The sequence below is a fragment of the Myotis daubentonii genome, chromosome 2, assembly GCF_963259705.1.
Source record: "Myotis daubentonii chromosome 2, mMyoDau2.1, whole genome shotgun sequence".
NCBI lineage: Eukaryota > Metazoa > Chordata > Mammalia > Chiroptera > Vespertilionidae > Myotis > Myotis daubentonii.
Window position 1 is genome coordinate 195232581 of NC_081841.1, and position 20941 is coordinate 195253521.

The 20941-nt window shown below is 45.8% G+C and overlaps 2 protein-coding genes across 2 annotated transcripts in view; one reads left to right on the top strand and one right to left on the bottom strand.

The window, feature by feature from the left end:
• Window positions 1–20154, bottom strand: part of HGSNAT (heparan-alpha-glucosaminide N-acetyltransferase) — a 38120-nt gene extending 17966 nt beyond the window's left edge. Inside the window, exons 1-7 of the mRNA XM_059685243.1 lie at window positions 19877–20154; window positions 12085–12200; window positions 7368–7504; window positions 7030–7151; window positions 4089–4158; window positions 1163–1232; window positions 385–494 (exon numbers count right to left, since the gene is read on the bottom strand). Coding sequence (XP_059541226.1) covers window positions 385–494; window positions 1163–1232; window positions 4089–4158; window positions 7030–7151; window positions 7368–7504; window positions 12085–12200; window positions 19877–20111 — 860 coding nt within the window. The 5' untranslated portion in view covers window positions 20112–20154. The remainder of the gene's footprint in view (window positions 1–384; window positions 495–1162; window positions 1233–4088; window positions 4159–7029; window positions 7152–7367; window positions 7505–12084; window positions 12201–19876) is intronic.
• SH2D4A (SH2 domain containing 4A) overlaps window positions 1–20941 on the top strand; it is a 482539-nt gene that overhangs the window by 451656 nt on the left and 9942 nt on the right. The gene's annotated exons all lie outside the window — the stretch shown is intronic.

A 20941-nucleotide genomic window follows, 5' to 3' on the forward strand; every position in this document is an offset into this window, starting at 1 on the left:
AGACCATTATAAACTGATGAACAAAAGTAGATACAGAGGCAGAGCAGCCTCAAACAGACTGTCAAACTATAGCAGGAAGGCCAGGGAGGGTTGGAGGGTGGGAGGGGGGGTAAGAGATCAACCGAAGGACTTGTATGCATGCATATAAGCATAACCAATGGACACAAGACACTGGGGGGTAGGGGAGGCCGGGGGAATGACAAGGAGGGGGAAAAAAAGGAAACATATGTAATACCCTTTGTAATACTTTAAGCAATTAAAAAAAGAAAAAAAACCTAGAAAACAAAAAGAAATATGAAATACTTTTAACATAAAGGTGTGTTTATGTGTAAACATGTAACCTGAGACTACCTGTGCCCACAGTGTTACAAGGGAGCCACGTACCCCCGGAACGTGTCCACGCAGCGGAGACGGGGAGGCACCGCAGACAGACGCCATACTTCCGGGTGGGCATCGTCACCGAACAGGCCTGCCCTGCTTGGAGAGCCCAGCTCCTTCAGAAAAAAGGGGAGACGGACAAGTGATGCATAATGCTGGGGAGTAAATCTCATTTTCCCATTGTTTAGGGAGAAGTGAACCACGTGGGCAGCTAAAGATCGTTGTTCTGAACAGTCCTTCAATTTGCTTTTGTAAGGATCCCATCTGGAGGTTTAGTTTTTCCTTTATTTGGTTTTGTGCCTTTTGCTGAGCTTGCACTGACCATGCTGATACACGACCATGAAGAACTGGTCCATAAGTGCATCTGTGCAAACATACAAGCAAGAATGTCCGCAAGGGGGCATCCATATGTCCATAATGAATTTATCAGCACAGCAATATGCTTGCTCATCTCAGGAGGCCTTGGCATTTACAGAGTCAACACTGGTGTCTCTGGTGTTCAGTGACTCTCTACGTAACTGGACTGATTCAACAGCACGGCCTGCAGAGCGCAACATCGCGAGGCAGCCCAGAGCCCAACCTCAGGGAAGAGGCAGAGGGGACAGTGCCCTTCACAGAGCTGAGAGAAGCTGCTCTTTATTAAGAATACAGGACACATGACCTGGCCTTCCGCAACGTAAATAAGATGAACTAAACCAGATACTACAGATGATTAAAGAGGAAACTGTAAATTCCAAACGTACAAAACCACCCACACCACACATGATGCATTCTAATAACTCACGGAGTTGATGAGGCGATCGGTTTCCCGGGAATTTATTGCTTTAGAAATCCAGTTATTAAAGTCATCCAAACTGTAAACAAATAGAAGGCACAGTTCTTTTGTGTTCTTTGCCAGAATTTCAAAATGACTGGATAGCATATTAATTGATTGAAATGAAAATTACTTTAAGTTCAAATTCCATACAAGTCAAAGAATTACACATTTAAAATTTTTAAAGAAACAAAAGTGCAAATCTAAGTTTATAGCAACTGTATTTTAAATGCTTGACTCTTATAGCATAATTTTCTCATCAACAGAAATAGGAATAGAGTTGTTGTGAGGGTTTATTGAGGTTATTATTCTCTGTGGCTAGAATTCTTATTAATAATACATATCATTAAAATAAGAATAGCAAAAAATTTCAAACAAGCACACTCAATAGAGAAATGACCCTGTTACACAGTATATGACAGCTGTGTAACAGGGTGAGATATAGCTATTAAAAATAACAAGAATGTGGCCTCTGTCTATTCAAAGAAATACAAATCTAAACTATTAAAAACAAAAAGCAAAAACCCATTACACAGACTCAGCTACAACTGAACTAAAATGCATATTTGCACACTGAGAAAGCTTGAAAGTAACTTTGGAGTAATTCAAATAGTTAGTATATTGGGTTCTTATTTTCTAGAAGAGTACTTTTGTTCAAAAAGACATCCACATATGTTAAACTGATTTACATGATTAACAAAAGATAAATATATTAACTGGCTTTTCTTTAAAATGAGAAAAACTCATTTTACATAAACTTTGTACATTTGAATTGTCCAATACATAGGATTTTTTCCTTTTTCTTTCTTTCTCTCTCTCTTTTTTTTTTTTTATTGTGGAAAGTTTCAGGCATATGCAGAAGTAGAGGAACTAGTATAATAAGTCTCACAGACCAACCTCCTAACTGCAACTCGGTCTTACTTCCTCCACACTTCCACACAATACCCCTTTTATTTTAAAGAATCCCAAACATCATATCATTTCATCCATAAACACTTCAGTATATATCTCCAAACAATAAAAACTTTTCAATTTTTAAATATAACTGTAGTACCTTTATTGCATTTTAAAATATTATCAATAATTCCTTAATATTATCAAATGGCCATTTCAATTTCTCAATCTCATAAGTTTTTCCTTACAGTATAATTGTTTAAATCAGTATCCAAGCATGATCTATATAGTCAGTGAATATATTTACGTTGTTGTTGTTAATCCTCATCAGAGGATATTTTTCCATTGATTTTTAGAGAGAGTGGAAGAGAGAGGGAAAGACAGATAGAAACATTTATGTGAGAGAAACGCATCAATTGGTTGCCTCCTGCATGAGCCCTGACCAGGGCCCAGGCCTGGGAGGAGCCTGCAACCAAGGTATGCGCCCTTGACTGGAATCAAACCCGGGAACCTTTGGTCTGCAGGCCGATGCTCTATCCACTGAGCAAACTGGCTAGGGCTGAATATATTTTTAATCTCTTCTCTTGTTTTCTCCACAACTCAACTCCTATTTCTAGTTTACTCAGAACTGATAACATCACTGTTACATGAAAAATATTAAAATAGAGACATCTAAGGAAGGGTGAAAAGGAGAAGTTAAAATATTTTAAAATTGAACTTTTAAAAATTGTTGTACATGCTTGTTCTCCAAGTGAAAAGAGAGAAGCTGTATTCTTATTACTTTTTCTGGTTCAGACGAACCTGAACTTCCCCAGACTTCCATGGGCATGCTGGGGAGTGACAGGGCAAGGACAGGGATCTTGCTTTGCCAATCACTGCATTCTGCCTGCAGGCTGCAAAGGCAGACTCTCACGCAAAGCAGTTTCAATTCCCAGTGTAGTGAGGTGGTACCTCCTCCCTCTGCCAGAGCTTGATATCAGCTACCAATTACTTTAGAAAGTGATGCAATAGATACATTCACATGAAAAGCACCACATGAAGAAAATCCTAACAAACTGGAACAGTATTTGCATCATATCCAAAGATTGACAAGATGATACCTTAATTCAAAGAAATGAAACGCCTCTGCTAGGATCATACTCTGTCCCTAAAAAGCAGGTAGATTCCACACTTGCTTCTGAGCAGCAAGTCATCCTGTTACCCCTACATACAGTCAGGTTTCCCCTACAGGAGTTATTTCTGGGATGCATAAAGGCAGTGGGTCAAAGTGCATAAAAGCCCTAAAGTTGCAGGGCTCCCGGAGTGAGCAACCTTAAAGGCCAGGTTCTCTTCCTTCCAATTTGCACACAGCTCACCAATAAAACCCTGTGGTCCTTCCTGAGACCCTAACAGGCTGAGTGCATGAAAAATCGATCTTACTCCTTTTAAAACATACAGGAACTTTCCTTTGAAAGACGATTTGCCAGGCCTGGATCTACTTTACTTTCTTTTTCTTTTCCAGTCTATTAATTCACTCTCACCAGAATCGCTGTTACTCGACGAAGAATTTCCTCTCAAACTGCTAACCCGACAAAGGGAAGGAGTCCCTGCTGGGGTCCGGAGGTACCACACCTCGTCCTCCATCTCTGCTGCCAGATGCCCAGGCTGGCGGGAGTTGGGAAACTGGATTAGAGGGGTGGCCCCAGGGCTCAGAGCCAGAGGGAAGGAAGGAAAGTCCACTGTGGAAACCACCTCCTACACTCATCGCCACTTCTACTCATCATAAAGCAGGATGTGAGACTCTTTCAGGAAATTATTCCTCAAGCATTTGCTTCTACTTTTTCAGCCATTTGGGAGGACTGAAGGCCAAGACCCAATAGAACGAGGCTATCATTTCACTGAAGTCAGGGATCATCTCTTATGCTACACTGAATCCCTAGTCGGAGGGCTGGAAGGGGCATGGTGGACACAGTAAGCATTCCTTTCATCAAAGAATACTACTGCTTTCCCCAGTGGTGCTTACCTCAACAAGAACCTTAGAAAGCACACAGCAATGATGACCGCCAGACCAACAAGGAAGGCAATACACACAGCTATAAAAATAACAGAAAGCATGTTATCACCAAAAATGTCATCAGAAGAATCAAAGTGGTCATGTTATTACATTTAATCTGTAAATGAAAAAATGCAAAAAAAATAAAAATCACAACAAATGAAGGAAAAGCCGATATTGTTATGCTAGATTTCCTATAAATAACTGAGAACACTTCATAAGGGGAGTGCTAATTTTCATTATGAAAAATACCAAACTACACAAAAATACGGAGAATTGTACAATAAACCCACACACACCCATCACCTAAATTCTAGAATTGTCAAAATACTGTCACTCTTGCTTTATCTATTACCACTCTCCCCTCTCTCTTTTTGGCCTGAAGTGTTTTAAAGCAAATCCCAGACACCCACCACGCCCCTCCACCTCAGTTCTATCTCTAAAGCTACGGTCTCGTAAAAGATGCATCAGCATCATGCAGCTTCTGACATGATCCACTGAGAAGGGCACATGACTTCCACAATAATCTACCGAAAATACACAACCTCACCCTGAGAGAACAGCAAATAAACCCAATTAACAAACTGGCCAGTCCGCTTCAAAAGTGTCAAGGTCATGAAAGACAAAGAACTGTCCTAGATTACAGGAGGAGCCTCACATTCAAATGCACTGTGGGATCCTGGATTGGATCCTGGACCAGACAAAAAAAAAATTAGAAGGAACAACAGGAGAAAAAGGAAAAGTATGTGATGAGAAGGCAGCACTGTACCAACGTTAAGTTCCTGGCTTCAATAATCGTACATGGGATCTTTGTACTATGATGATATACTTTAGGGCAGTGGTTCTCAACCTGTGGGTCGCGACCCCTTTGGCGGTCGAACGACCCTTTCACAGGGGTCGCCTAAGACCATCCTGCATATCAGATATTTACATTACGATTCATAACAGTAGCAACATTACAGTTATGAAGTAGCAACGAAAATAATTTTATGGTTGGGTCACAACATGAGGAACTATATTTAAAGGGCCAGAAGGTTGAGAACCACTGCTTTAGGGGTTTAGGAAAAACTGGGTACAAGGTATATGGGAACTCTTTTTTGCACTGTTTCTAGAAGTCTAAAACTATTTCAGACTTAAAAGTTGCTTAAAAATGGACCTTTTGTGATATAACCACAGTGTCATGCAAAATTAGCGGTAATTCCCCTGTTTTTTGTAGCTAGTGGGTTCAAATCTGGATCTAAACAAGGTTCACATCTTGCATTGGCTTGTGTTGTCTCTTAAGTCTCATTTCATCATAAGCAGCCATTGACTTGGTTCAAACACCAGGTCAGCTGTCATCTGTGAGTATGTCTCATGTCCCAGGTCTTCTACCCTCCAAATGTTCTGTACATGGGAAAGCAGCTGTAAAGGCTTGACTAAAAAGGTCACCGTCTTGGGGAAGAATGCTTCACAGGTGGTATTTTTCCCACTGTACTCTGAACACCTGAGACTGACCCTGTGCCGACGCTGTGTTCAGCCTGTGGAAGCCTGAGCCCTCCCTGGTTAAGTTCCCGTTTCATTGGATGGTATCACCCACTCATGATTTTTTGCCTAAAGCAATTATTTCATTAGGGATTGCGAAATATTCTGCTATCCTGCCCTATAGTAACTGGAACTCTTCTCTAAAGAATTTAACCTCATGATCTAGGACTATGTAATTATCCTAAAATATAGCTGAAACAGGAAAAACAGGATACAGGCTTCAATCCTTCCTTTCAACTGACAATTTTAAGTCACATTAGTTACCTTCAGGTGCCCTGTAACCTGGTTTTGTTTTAGTTTGGGGAGAGGGGCCTTGCTCTTTTGAGTTTCACAATGAACTCATTGGGTTTTGTATATTCAATGTGTTTCCATTGATTACATTCATTATTCTTTTTAGTACTTAAATTGTCCCACATTGGCCCTTTCTTCTTTTTTTTAAAATATATTTTATTGATTTTTTTACAGAGAGGAAGGGAGAGGGATAGAGAGTTAGAAACATCGATCAGCTGCCTCCTACACACTCCCCACAGGGAATGTGCCCGCAACCAAGGTACATGCCCTTGACCGGAATCGAACCTGGGACCCTTGAGTCCGCAGGCGGACACTCTATCCACTGAGCCAAACCGGTCAGGGCCACATTGGCCCTTTCATACCGGCTCTTACATCCTTTGACATGGCCCACAGGCTTCAATGGCTGCCCTGTGAACAGCACGCACTAATGCCCTAGGACTTACTGTATTATCTAGTTCTAGCAGAAGGCTCAGAGTAACATATTCTTCAGTGGAGTTATTACAGCATGAATGGCCCCTTCCTAACCCAAGGGGACCTCTGGACTCCCAACGTAAGACACACACAAACAAGGAAAGATACTTGACAGTCGATTGCTCTATTTCTAGTTTCTTTCCAGTGCATTAACTTTTTTGTCTTTTTTTAAAAATATATTTTATTGATTTTTTACAGACAGAGAGTTAGAAACATCAATGAGAGAGAAACATCGATCAGCTGTCTCCTGCACACCCCCCACCAGGGATGTGCCCACAATCTAGGTATATGCCCTTGACTGGAATCGAACCTGGGACCCTTCAGTCCACAAGCCGACGCTCTATCCACTGAGCCAAACTGATCAGGGCAAACTTTTTTGTCTTATTTATGCTTCATAATTAAACTATGAGACTATGGTGATATACCATATAATTTTTTTATATGTCACATAATCTTCTTGGTACTTTAAATACCAATGACACAATAAGTACATTTTAAATATACCATAACTATGAGACAGATAACCTATAATCCAGGTTTTAAATTGCAAAGTATTGCGAACAGTACTCAAAAACTAAAATGCTTGAAAATGCAAAGTTTAAAAAGTCAACAAAGAGTGTATACATACGAAGGTTACTGTCGACTGGATTCTTATTAACGACTAGGTCACAAGCAGTTTCGTTGACTCCATTATGGATATGCTTGACCAAGAGAGAATAGTTTCCAAATTCACCAAATTTGTACTTCAGCCTATAAAGATTAGGTAAAATTAAGAAAAATGGTTAGATCAGGGGAAAAAGAGCTGGATTTTGGTGAAGTAATGAAAGCAGAGTGACAGGCATCCCTGGGTGCAGACCAGGAAAGATAAAGGAAAATATTTTGAAGGAAGAAAAAGCTAAAAACCAAATAAGAAGAAAAGCAGGGAGAAAACAGACTGCAGTAGGTCACAGCAAAGCAGGTACAAACCTACAGACTTCCTTCTCTTCCAGTGTGTCATTGAGTTGCAGGATGGAGGTGTGCTGGGTGCTCACAGCTACAGGTGCCATGCTGGGCTTGCCAGGTTCTCCACTCCCAGAAACATTCCCCAAAAGCTGGGGCAAGCACTACAAAATAAAAGCATGAGTGCAGTCGGAGGTGCTGGGAAGTCTGCTGGTTTTGAGGACATGAACATCCAACTGAAGATCTTGAGATGACTTTCTTTCATACTTACGAAAATTTTTTTTAAATTTCAATAATTTAGATAAAATTTGCCTATGTAAGTATGTATTGTTATGGAATTATACAACCTTTATTCACAGGTAGATTTTTCACATAATTAACAAATACAAAGCATATATTACATCTTGCATTCTACTGTTTTGATTATTATTTAACAATAAATTTCCATGATTCTACACAATTTGCATATGTATAACTTTTAATGATTGTATTATATGTCATCAAACATTACAATTTTGTGTTTTTAGGCTGCTTTCAAAGCTTATTTTATCTTTTTATATGTAATTTATATGAATTATATTGTAAAAATAAATATATAATTTAAGTATATTATATATATTTATAATTTATATAAGCTATTCTGTTTTAAAAGATCTATACATGCTGCTCTTATTCATTTAAATTCTTTCCCTAAAATAAACCTCAAAAAATAAAATTACTGGATAAAAAATAATCATTTTAATGGTTTTTGTTACATGTGCCAAATAGCACTCTAGAAAAATTACAATATATTTATTTCTCACTAGCCTTCCCAGGATTTAAAAATCATTCTTCTTTTTGTTCATGTACTAGATATTTATGATATCACAACATTAAGATTGCATTTTTAAATTATCAGATTAAATAATTCAATATTCTTTTGCAATTTTGTTTCCTATGGTGTAAGCTATCTTTTTAACACCAAATTCCCTTGAACATAATAGTAGAAATATCATCCTCATATACTATAATATTAAACTTTTAACTATCAACTATTTCCCCACTCTAAGGCTTTCCTTTTCATCGTGTTATATCCTCGTTTTTATTTTATTTTTTTAATATATACTTTATTGATTTTTTTACAGAGAGGAAGGGAGAGAGATAGAGAGTTAGAAACATTGATGAGAGAGAGACATCGATCAGCTGCCTCCTGCACACTCCCCACCGGGGATGTGCCCACCATTAAGGTACATGCCCTTGACCGGAATCGAACCTGGGACCCTTGAGTCCGCAGCCCGACGCTCTATCCACTGAGCCAAACCAGTTAGGGCTATATCCTCGTTTTTAATTACAAGTGTTTAAAGTTTATTCAGTCGTGTTAATCTGTCTTGTCATTTCTTCTATTGCGTCATTAGTTTAAAAATGTACTCTGCCTTTTTTAGTATTTTTTAAGTTGTGGAGGTTTTATAAAACTTGAACCCACTTGGGACATCTGATAGATAGTATACAATAATTCTAAATGCCTTTCCCCAGGGTTTTAGTTGTAATATGTTAAATTAGCTTTTGCTTCTTACATTTACTTTGATCCTGGTCTTGACTTCTGAGATATATATATATATATATATACACACACACATACTAGGGGCCCGGTGCATGAAATTCGTGCACTGGGTGTGTGGGGGGGGGGGGAGTGTCCCTCAGCCCAGTCTGCCCCCTCTCACATACTGGGAGCCCTCAGGCATTGACCCCCATCACCCTCCAATCGCAGGATCGGCCCCTTGCCCAGGCCTGACGCCTCTGTCAGAGGCGTCAGGCCTGGGCAGGGGACCCTCATTTCCCCCCATCACTGGTTCTGCCCCCAGCCCAGGCCTGATGCCTCTGGCCCAGGCGTCAGGCCTGGGCAGGGGACCCCCAGACCCCTCCGATTGCTGGCTCTGCCCCTTGCCCAGGCCTGATGCCTCGGCCAGAGGCGTAGACCCCCATCACCCTCCGATCGCCTGATCGGCCCCCTTGCCCCGGCCTGACGCCTCCGCCAGAGGTGTCAGGCTTGGACACGGGACCCCATCTCCCCCCGATCACTGGCTCTGGCCCCCGCCCAGGCCTGAGGCCTCTGGCCCAGGAATCATGCCTGGGCAGGGGACCCCCATCTCCCTCTGATCGCTTGCTCCACCCCCCGCCCAAGCCTGACGCCTCTGACCCAGGCTTCAGGCCTGGGCAAGGGGACCATCATATCCCCCCAATCCCCAGCTCCGCCCCCCACCCAGGCCTGATGCCTCGGCCAGAGGAGTTGACCCTCATCACCCTCCGATCACCAATCACCGGATCGGCCCCTTGACCAGGCCTGAGGCCTCCGGCAGAGGTGTCAGGCCTGGGCAGGGGACCCCCAGCTCCCCGCGGTTGCAGGCTCCGCCCCTGCCCAGGCCTAACGCCTCTGGCTGAGGCGTCCGGCCCGGGCAGCGGGGACCCGCAGCTGCAGCGGCCCCGCGATCGTGGGCTCCACTTTAGGCCCAGGCAAGGGACCCCTAGCTCCCGGGACTGCCAGCTTCAACTGTGTCCAGCTCCCATCGCTGGCTCCACCCCTACTTCCTGCTATCACTGGCCAGGGCGGCAAAGGTGCCTGATTCTCCGATCATGGCTGGGGGGCAGGGCAAAGGGGGCCCCAGGGCCGCCTTTGCCCTGCCCCCCAGCTCTTAGCTCCCCCCTGGGTTTCTGATCACTGTCAGTGGCAGGGGGCTTCTTCCTGCTTTCCCTTTCGCCTCCCTGCATTGTGCCTACATATGCAAATTAGCCGCCATCTTGTTGGCAGTTAACTGCCAATCTTAGTTGGCAGTTAATTTGCATATAGCCCTGATTAGCCAATGAAAAGGGTATCATCGTACGCCAATTACCATTTTTCTCTTTTATTAGATAGGATCTACACACACACACACACACACACACACACACACACACACACACACACATATATATATATATATATATATATATATATTGTTTTTATTGATTTCAGAGAGGAAGGGAGAGAGATAGAGACATCAATGATGAGAGAATTATTGATCAGCTGCCTTCTGCATGTCCCCCACTGGGGATTGAACCCACAATTTGGGCATGTGCCCTGACTGGGAAGCGAATTGTGGCCTCCTGGTTCATAGGTCAATGCCCAACCACTGAGCAACACCACCTGGGCTTCCCTTCTTTTTTGGCTACCTAGCCAGTGTAGGTCACAATAGATTTGACCTGGTCTTCATGGTGCCCATTCTCCTTTTGGACTGTTCTTTGATTCTCTTGCTCACTCTTTCATATAAATTTTGGAATTATTTATGCAGATTCTATAAAGTATCCATTTATATATTAATAACAATTGTGTTAAATGTATGAATTTGGAAAGTGCTGCCACTTTCCCTATGTTTAGTCTTCATATCAGAGTGCATTGGCTGTTGTTCCATTTAACCTCTATTTTCTTCCATTAAAATCTCACCATTTTCTTTTCATATGAGCTCTAAAGATTCCTCAAGGATACAAATGTCAACATAAACAAACCTTTAAATATGCTAACTTATGCCCTAACTGGGTTAGCTCAGCAGATAGAGCGTCAGCCTGTGGACTGAAGGGTCCCAGGTTCGATTCCAGCCAAAATCACATGCCCAGGTTGTGGGCTCGGTCCCCAGTAGGAGGTGCACAGGAGGCAGCCAATCAATGATTCTCTCTCATCACTGATGTTTCTATCTCTCTCTCCCTATGCTAACTTATTCTGCATGATAGAATTTCATTTAAGACTTTTAAACCCGTATTATTTAAAAAGTTTGGCCTGCATTTCTTGTCATCTCTTTGCCGAGTTTTAAGATGAACATCCTAACTATACGGCAGAATAAATCAGATACCAAGCCATCATTTTTTGGGGGGTGGTATATGTAGGTTAATTTATATAGATTGAGAATTACTTATTATTTGAAAATGTAGAAAAAGTTACCTATTTTTAGGTAGAGAAATTTGTTATAATTTCCCAGATTTCTTAATCAGCTGATCTATTAATTTTTTCAATTTCTTGAATTAATCTTGATATTTTTTTGAAGGAAATCAAGTTTTGAATTTCAAATTTATCAGCCTGTAATGCTTCACTGGACCATAATTATTTTAATTACAGTGGTTATATATACCCAGCTAAAATAAATTCTTTATCATCATGAGCCTCTCCACTGTCCTCACCACCCTGTCCCTGGAAGAATACCCAGGTGCCTCACTTCCTTCTCTGGTTATGCATTAGGCAAAGGACTAAAATAAAACATGCTCCATCAATTCTGCTCATCACTGAGAAATGGGTTTTTTAAAAATATAGGTAGTGGCTCTAACCGGTTTGGCTCAGTGGATGGAGCGTCGGCCTGCAGACTGAAGGGTCCCAGGTTCGATTCCGGTCAAGGGCATGTACCTTGGTTGCGGGCATATCTCCAGTAGGGGGTGTGCAGGAGGCAGCTGATCGATGTTTCTCATCAATGTTTCTAACGCTCTATCCCTCTCCCTTCCTCTCTGTAAAAAATCAATAAAATATATTTAAAATATATATATATATAGGTAGTGGAAAAGATAAACAAATGTTGCTCATTGCTAGGCATTCTCCCTGATTATATTTCCTCTGATTATACAGACTGTTTGTTTCTTTACCTGTAAAACTGAAGTTAACATGTGAAGGGCTACAGGTATGAGCATCAAGGATATATCAAATTATCCCCAAAGTAAACAAGAGTGTGAGCATGAACACTCTACCTACATGATAACAGCGTTCAGAATTCCAGTAGACAGTCAAGTTTGTCCCATGTAGTTCATTATGGATGAGCAGCAAAGCCTGGTCCATCTTCAGCTCTACATGCCTTTTTTTGTCTAAGCCTGGTAAGAATTAGAAAAAAAAATTTTTTTAAATCAAAGAAAAACAAAGCACCTGAAAATGTGTTTGACACAAAGTACACCTGTGTGAACGGTGGCTTCACAGGAGTGCTGTTCAAATGCCTGCATTCTAGGGTCTCTGATCCCATACTTTGTGTATACACAGACATGCATGCGTGTACACACCCCCACAGATCCCCTTTGCACAAGTGCCTCCACTACACAGGAGGCCTCAGTCAACACCATTCACACCCAGTGTGTAAAAGAACTGTGTAAGGACCTCACATTCGTCAAGTGCTAAGATGTGACAGGCACCGAATTCAGAAGTTTCCACATATCTTCTATTTTTATAAGACAATCTCATGAGCTAGGTATTTTCTCCATTTTACAGGTGAAGAAATTATGGCTCATAAGGATTATATAACTGCCCACTGGCAGAGTTCTTCTGTGAAATGTTTTGAACTGCCCAATTTGTGTGATTCCAAAGTCCAAACTTTCCTGGCCACACTAATCAGCTCTGAGTGCAGTATGGGCAGCATGAGACCTGCAGAATCCCAGACCTACAGTCAGGATGAGCAGGGCAGCAGGGTTCGTGTGGGTTTTGCACACCCTTTAATTGAAGTCTGAGGAGCCCTGCTTTATATCTCTTTGGTTTGGAATTCTGAATCTCCTTCTAGCTTTCACAGCAGATTTGGGGCGGGTAAGGAGAGGATAAGTCTCAGTCTGAAAGGCAGAAAGGCCCAACTGCTCAGTGTTCCCTGGGCTTAACACTCCCCACTTTCTTTTCTTTTTTTTAAATACATTTTATTGATTTTTATTACAGAGAGGAAGGGAGAAGGATAGAGAGTTAGAAACATCGATGAGAGAGAAACATACATCAGCTGCCTCCTGCACACCCCCTACTGGGGATGTGCCCGCAACCAAGGTACATGCCCTTGACCGGAATTGAACCTGGGACTCTTCAGTCCGCAGGCCGATGCTCTATCCACTGAGCCAAACCGGTTAGGGCAACACTCCCCACTTTCTTAGCTGCTCTTAGGAGTCCACCAAGACATGCACAATCTGGATTTAAGTTTGCCAAATTTGGGGGAAAACGAAGTGAACTAATACTAGCTAAAGCTAAAGCAAACATTTCACTGAGACCAACTGGACCATTTATATCTATTACTAGAGGCCGGGTACATGAAATCGTGCACCAGTGGGGTCTGGCTGGCCCCATGGGGCCTGATCAGGGTGGGTAGTGGGGGTGTGGGAGCTTGGGGGGACCGATTGGGGTCCTAATCGGGTTGGCTACTGCAGTGCACATCATAGCAATGGGTCATTCCAGTTGTTCTGGTTGTTCTGTGGTTCCGGTAGCTTGGCTTTTATATATTTAGACTAGAGGCCCGGTGCACAAAAATTTGTGCACTCGGGGGGGAGGGGGGGTCCCTCAGCCCGGCCTGTGCCCTCTCGCAATCTGGGACCCCTCGGGAGATAACGACCTGCTGGCTTAGGCCTGCTCCCGGGTGGCAGAGGGCAGGCCCAATCCCTAGGTGCAGCCCCTGGTCGGGCTCAGAGCAGGGCCGATTGGGGAGTTGGGGCGCCGCCCCGTCATGCACAGAGCAGGGCAGATTGGGAGGTTGTGATGCCACCCTTAGTCACGCTCAGGGTAGGGCCGATTGGGGGGTTGGGGCACCACCCCGTCACACTCAAGGCAGGGTCGATGGGGAGGTTGCGGCGCCACCCCCTGTCACGCACAGAGCAGGGCCAATCAGGGGGTTGGGGCGCTGCCCCCGTCACACACAGAGCAGGGCCAATCAGGGGGTTGGGGCCCCGCCCCCTGTCACACACAGAGCCGCAGGGTGATCAGGGGGTTTGGGCGCTGCCCCCGTCACGCTGATCCCGGTGCTGGGAGGCATATTACCCTTTTACTATATAGGGTAGAGGCCTGGTGCATGGGTGGGGCTGGCTGGTTTGCCCTGAAGGGTGTCCTGGATCAGGGTGGGGGTCCCCACTGGGGTGCCTGGCCAGTCTGGGTGAGGGGCTGAGGGCTGTTTTCAGGCTGGGAGTGACTGAAGTTCCCAACTGCTCCTTTTTTCCTTTTTTTTTTTTTTATTCTGGGCCAGCTTTAGCTTGAGGCTTGGCTCCAGCTCTTAGGCCTCCACGGCTGAAAGTAGGTTTCTGGCCTTTGCTTACAATGTTGCAAATCTGCTGGCTGAAGTCCAGCGGTATTTGTTACAATGTTTCTTAAACTGCCCGCTCAGAGGCCTGCAGTGTAGGTGGGGAACGTTGGTTTCCTCTGTCACTTAAGCAAGCCTCATGTTAGTTTCAAGCTGCCTGGCTGCCGGCCGCCATCTTGGCTGACAGTTAATTTGCATATCTCGCTGATTAGCCAATGAAAAGGGTAGCGGTCGTACGCCAATTACCATGTTTCTCTTTTATTAGTGTAGATATTACATAAAGAAGAAATGAATTGACCCTCTAGCTTTTATGCAGAGGGAAAACACAGGAAACTATTTAGTCACACAACTAGAAAGGTAATAATCTAGCCTCTTTATTTAGTAATATGAAAGCTTCCGTCAAGGCTTAAAAAATAACAATAAGTACAAAAGCCCTGGCCCCACTCCAGACCAATTAAATCAGAATTTGTACCCCAACCAGCAAGGTTTTTAAATGTTCCTCCCCAAATAACAAAACTCCCCAAGTAATTCTAATATGCAGCCAAGGTGGAAAACAATAATCAGAGAGACTATGAGTGCAAAGCCAGGGGATTTTGACATCTTTGTACTTTTTGAATCATTTGAAAATATTTTTTTAAAATCAATGAGTCCGTATCACTCAAACACACAAAGTGTGCAATTCCTAAGTTATCCAATGACACTGAAATTGAACCTGACGCTCAGTTTAAAGAAAAGCTGCCAACTCCTGACATAGCTGGCTTTAGAAATATCAGGGTAACACTCAAGAAGCATTATCTGCAAAAGAGTAACTCCAGCTAGCTGGTGTGGCCGAGTGGTTTGAGTGTTGTCCCATGCACCAAAAAGTCACTGGTTTGATTACCTGTAGGGCATATACCCAGGGTGCGGGCTCAATCCCCAATAGGGGTCGTGCAGGAGGCAGCTGATAGATGTTTCTCTTCCTCTCCCTTCCTTTCTAAAATCAATAAAAACATATTTTTAAAAATAGAGCGGAGAACCAAGATGACGGCATAGGTTAACGCCGGAGTTTGCTGCTTTGAACAACTACTTCAAAAGTGAAACCAAAAAACGGAAGGGACATCACCCAGAACCACAGGAACGCTGGCTGAGTGGAAGTCCTACAACTAGGAGGAAAGAGAAATGCATACGGACACTCAGAGGAGGCGCAGTGCTGAAGTCAAATTCTGAGGTGCGGAGTGCGCGGAGCGGGCTGGCGGTGGAGGGCGCGGTTGTTGTTTTCAATCGGGAGGGAGTCGCAGACTCTGAGCTCCTGATCCCGGCGAGTCTCTAGGGACCCAGACTCAAACAGGAGAAGCGGGACTGTCTGGCTTCGGTCAGAGCGAGGGCAGCTTTCTCTCCGAGCTTTGCAGGGGGTGCTGGGACTCAGAGAGGCAGAGCTCCTTGGGACAGGACTGAGAGCCGCCATAACTGCTCTCTCCGGCCCACCCTGTTGATCCTGTGCGACCCGCCCCGCCCAAGCCCTGCACAGAGGCATTTGCCGGATAGCCTCAGGCAAAGGCTAGATTAGCACCTCCCCAGAGGACAGAAGTTCTCTCACTGCTGACACAGCTGATTCTCATAGCCACTTGGCCTGGAGGTCAAACCCTCCCTGGAATTAGCTACAACAATCAAGATTTATCTATAAGACTGCGAACAAAGACCACTAGGGGGTGCACCAAGGAAGCATAACAAAATGCGGAGACAAAGAAACAGGACAAAATTGTCAATGGAAGAAATAGAGTTCAGAACCACACTTTTAAGGTCTCTCAAGAACTGTTTAGAAGCTGCCGATAAACTTAATGAGATCTATACGAAAACTAATAAGACCCTCGATCTTATATTGGGGAACCAACTAGAAAGTAAGCACACACGGACTGAAATAACGAATATTATACAGACGCCCGACAGCAGACCAGAGGAGCGCAAGAATCAAGTCAATGATTTGAAATGCGAGGAAGCAAAAAACATCCAACCGGAAAAGCAAAATGAAAAAAGAATCAAAAAATGCGAGGATAGTGTAAAGAGCCTCTGGGACAGCTTCAAGCGTACCAACATCAGAATTATAGGGGTGCCAGAAGATGAGAGAGAGCAAGATATTGAAAACCTATTTGAAGAAATAATGACAGAAAACTTCCCCCACCTGGTGAAAGAAATGGACCTACAGGTCCAAGAAGCGCGGAGAACCCCAAACAAAAGGAATCCAAAGAGGACCACACCAAGACACATCATAATTAAAATGCCAAGAGCAAAAGATAAAGAGAGAATCTTAAAAACAGCAAGAGAAAGTAACTCAGTTACCTACAAGGGCATACCCATACGACTGTCAGCTGATTTCTCAACAGAAACTTTGCAGGTCAGAAGGGAGTGGCAAGAAATATTCAAAGTGATGAATACCAAGAACCTACAACCAAGATTACTTTATCCAGCAAAGCTATCATTCAGAATTGAAGGTCAGATAAAGAGCTTCACAGATAAGGAAAAGCTAAAGGAGTTCATCACCACCAAACCAGGATTATATGAAATGCTGAAAGGTATCCTTTAAGAAGAGGAACAGGAAGAAAAAGGTAAAGATACAAATTATGAACAACAAATATGCATCTATCAACAAGTGAATCTAAGAATCAAGTGAATAAATAATCTGATGAACAGAATGAACTGTTGATTATAATAGAATCAGGGACATAGAAAGGGAATGGACTGACTATTCTTGGGGGGGAAAGGGGTGTGGGAGATGTGGGAAGAGACTGGACAAAAATCGTGCACCTATGGATGAGGACAGTGGGTGGGGAGTGAGGGCGGAGGGTGGGGCAGGAACTGGGAGGAGGGGAGTTATGGGAGGGGAAAAAAAAGGAACAAATGTAATAATCTGAACAATAAAGATTTAATTAAAAAAAAAAATAGAGCAACTCCCTCCTCTTCTTCCTGTCTACAATGTATAGGTGAGGAAATAAACCAAATAAAGTCACAGTTCAGTAGTCCTAAGGTAATGGTAATTTGGGTATCTGACTTTTTAAAAATATATTTTATTGATTTTTTACAGAGAGGAAGGGAGAGGGATAGAGTTAGAAACATCGATCAGCTGCCTCCTGCACACCCCCTACTGGGGATGTGCCCACAACCAAGGTACATGCCCTTGACCAGAATCGAACCTGGGACCCTTCAGTCCGCAGGCCAACACTCTATCCACTGAGCCAAACCAGTCAGGGCTGTATCTGACTTTTATTCCACTTCCAAATATTTAACTTCTGGTTCTATCTCTCTGCTCGGGAGTATCTTTGCTGGGCATATTTTAAAGGACCTACTTTTTTTTTTTCCATTTTGAAGTTAACTTGAATCCTCAAATCATATGAAGATGGAGTTTTTTTTTTGGTTGTTTTTTTTTAAATATATTTTATTGATTTTTTACAGAGAGGAAGGGAGAGAGATAGAGAGTCAGAAACATCGATGAGAGAGAAACATCAATCAGCTGCCTCCTGCACATCTCCTACTGGGGATGTGCCTGCAACCAACGTACATGCCCTTGACCGGAATCGAACCTGGGACCTTTCAGTCCGCAGGCCGACGCTCCATCCACTGAGCCAAACCAGTTTTGGCGAAGATGGAGTTTTTAGTAGGAAGTTGTCCAGCCCAAACCTGGGCTCCAGGTGGCAGGGAAGTTCTGGCTGTCCTCTCAACACAGCTTGGTGAAGGTTGTGGGGTGGATCACTTAAGAATACTATGTTCTTACCCCAGCCAGTTTGCACAATGGTTAGAGCAACAGCCCAGGGACTAAAGGGTCACAAGCTCGATTCTGGCCAAGGGCATGTACCTCAGGCTGATCCCTAGCCTCTTTCTGGGCACTTGCGGGAAGCAACCAATCCATGAGTCTCTCTCACATCAATGTTTCTCTCACTGGCTGCATCTTTCCCCCTCCTTTCCACTCTAACAATCAATGGAAAAAAACACCCTAGGTGAGGATTAACAACAACAACAAAAAGAATACTACTGTTCTTCTTCACTATATACAATTACTATTGGCAAACTACCTCCCCTCCCCAAAATAATTATCATTATGAATCGCTGCTAAAATACAAAGCAAGAGCATTGCTGGGCTCAGTCCCTGGCAACCTCTTGGTCTGTTTCCTCAATTATAAAAGAAGGGGGAGAGGACCAGATTGAGTCCAGGGGTGGGCGAGGCAGCATACAAAACACAACCAGCTAAAATGCTTCCTCAAAATTTATTCTGTCGTCGCCCTACAAGATTTTGACTGGGGAGGAGAGGCAGTCTGAACTTCACCCTGACACCCCAACCCCCGTGTTCTGATTCAGAAACGGATGGAGAGGGATGGCTGTACTTGGCTGATCCCGCAATCCCCGACCAAAGCACCATCTGGAGAGGGTCTTGGGGCCTCGTTCCAGGGGGCTGGAGAAGGGCCCTGGGATTTGTATTTTCATCATTTCCCGGGGCGAGTCCAGGCTTTGGGGAAACAGTATATAAGCTGAGGGCCTCTCCTCCCGGCCGTACATTAGAACCACCTCACTTCCCTGGCAAAACAAACAAACAAAAAACACATTAAAAAAAAAACCCATCAGACCCCTCGAGGCTGCACACCTCGCTCTGAGACACCCCACAGACCGCAGGGTGCGATAAACCACAGCCTCGACTCTGCCTCCGTCACCTCCCAGGCAAACGTCTCCGGAGGGAGGCTGGGGGGAGTTTGCTTGGGACCGGACTTGGAGTTTTAACCAACTTCTGCGATCACCGCCCTCCCCACGTTGCCTCCTGCTGAGCGTCACTGCACGCTCGCCGGCCGCTGGCCGCTCGCTCCCGAGTGTCATCCCAGCGCCGGGCCGGGCCCTTCGGGGTGCAGCTCGGGACCGGGGCTGACCGGCTGGCGCGGGCGTCCCGCCACTCCGGCCGCGGGGCAGGCGTGGCCCCGGCTCCCGCTCCCCGCCCCGCCGCGGGGCACCGGCCAGGTCCTGTCCTCTGGGAAGGGACTTCCCTTCAGCGGAAGGGCCGCCGCACACTGGCCCGGCAGAGCGATGCGCACCGGGTGCACGGCTCTCGGCCGGCCGCCTCTCCTCCGGCTCTGCACCAGGAGGACCCAAGGCGCGCACACAAGTCGCCTGGAGACGCTGGGGGCCCGCAGCCCCGGGCGGGCGGACGGGCGCGGCTCCCGGCGAGGTGGCACCCCGCTCCCGTCCCGCTCTCCCCGGCTCTCGCCCGGGGTGGGTGCCGTTAGGCTGTGCCCCCACCCCACTGCACGATGCTGACCCGGGGGGTGCCCGCGACAGCGGCCACCGTGCTACCGCCCGCCTCCCGGTGCTGGCACGTTCACCCCGCGTCGTAGAAACAAACATTCTAGTGCCGGAGGCTCGCTCTTCTGAGCGCTCGCGCGCCCGAGCCGAGAGGGGGCGTCGCGTCGCGCAAACGGAGGGGACAATCGCGCGCCCCGCAGTCCCGGCGGCGGGAGGGGCGCGGGGGCCGCCGAGCCGCGCGGGCCGGAGCCTCCACGCACTCACCTCGCGTGCCGCGCTCCAGGGCGTCGCCGGAGGCCAGCAGCGCGGCGCTCAGCGCGGACGCGGCCAGCAGCAGCGCGGCCAGCACCCGGCCCGCGGCCCGCGCCCAGCTCATGCCGCCCGCCGCCGCCGCTGGCCGCCGCTCCCGCACGGGCGCCGCCTCGGCCGCCGCCCCGCCGTCGCCGCAGCGCTCCCGAGCTCTGCGCTTCTTGGGGGCGCGCGGCCGCGCGCTCGTCATCGCCTCCCTCCCGAACGCCGTCAACGCCGGCCGAGTCACCCGCGGGGGCGGGGCGTTCAGGGCGGGGGCGGGAACCGGGGGCGGGGCGTGCAGGGGCGGGGGCGGGGCGTGCGGGAGCCGGGGGCGGGGCCACGCTGGGCCCGCGCTCTGGGAAGCTTACTCTGTAAAGGACCTCAGCAAAGGACCAGGATTGTCTCCAGGTTGCGCACTGCTTTTTTAAAAAATATATTTTATTAATTTTTTTTACAGAGAGGAAGGGAGAGGGATAGAGAGTTAGAAACATCGATGAGAGAGAAACATCGATCAGCTGCCTCCTGCACACCCCTTACTGGGGATGTGCCCACATCCAAGGTACATGCCCTTGACCGGAATCAAACCTGGGACCCTTGAGTCCGCAGGCCGTCGCTCTATCCACTGAGCCAAACCGTTTAGGGCGGCGCACTGCTTTTTGTTCCCGGAGAAACATCCAGAAGAGAGGCCTCCTGCAGGCCACAAGCCACTATGCCCTTCTCTGATCACCCTCCTGAGAGACATTCTGTTAAATTCCTGCGTCTGGTTCTTCAATACACAAATGGGTGTTGGTGTCTTCTGTCCACTGTTCTGGAAATGGCATGGTAAGTCAGGCCGGCGGAGCCCCAGGCCCCAGGCATTCACTATCCAGAGAGAGATGGGACTTAAAAGGCCATCTTGTACCACCCCTTTGAAGAGCTCTTTGGCAATCTCTGATAAAGTTCAAGGCGAGCAGACACCAGGCCCCCGCAGCTGCACTCGCAGCCATACGACTGGAGAAACTACCATACCCTATAATGCACATGTAATAAAAGTGTAAT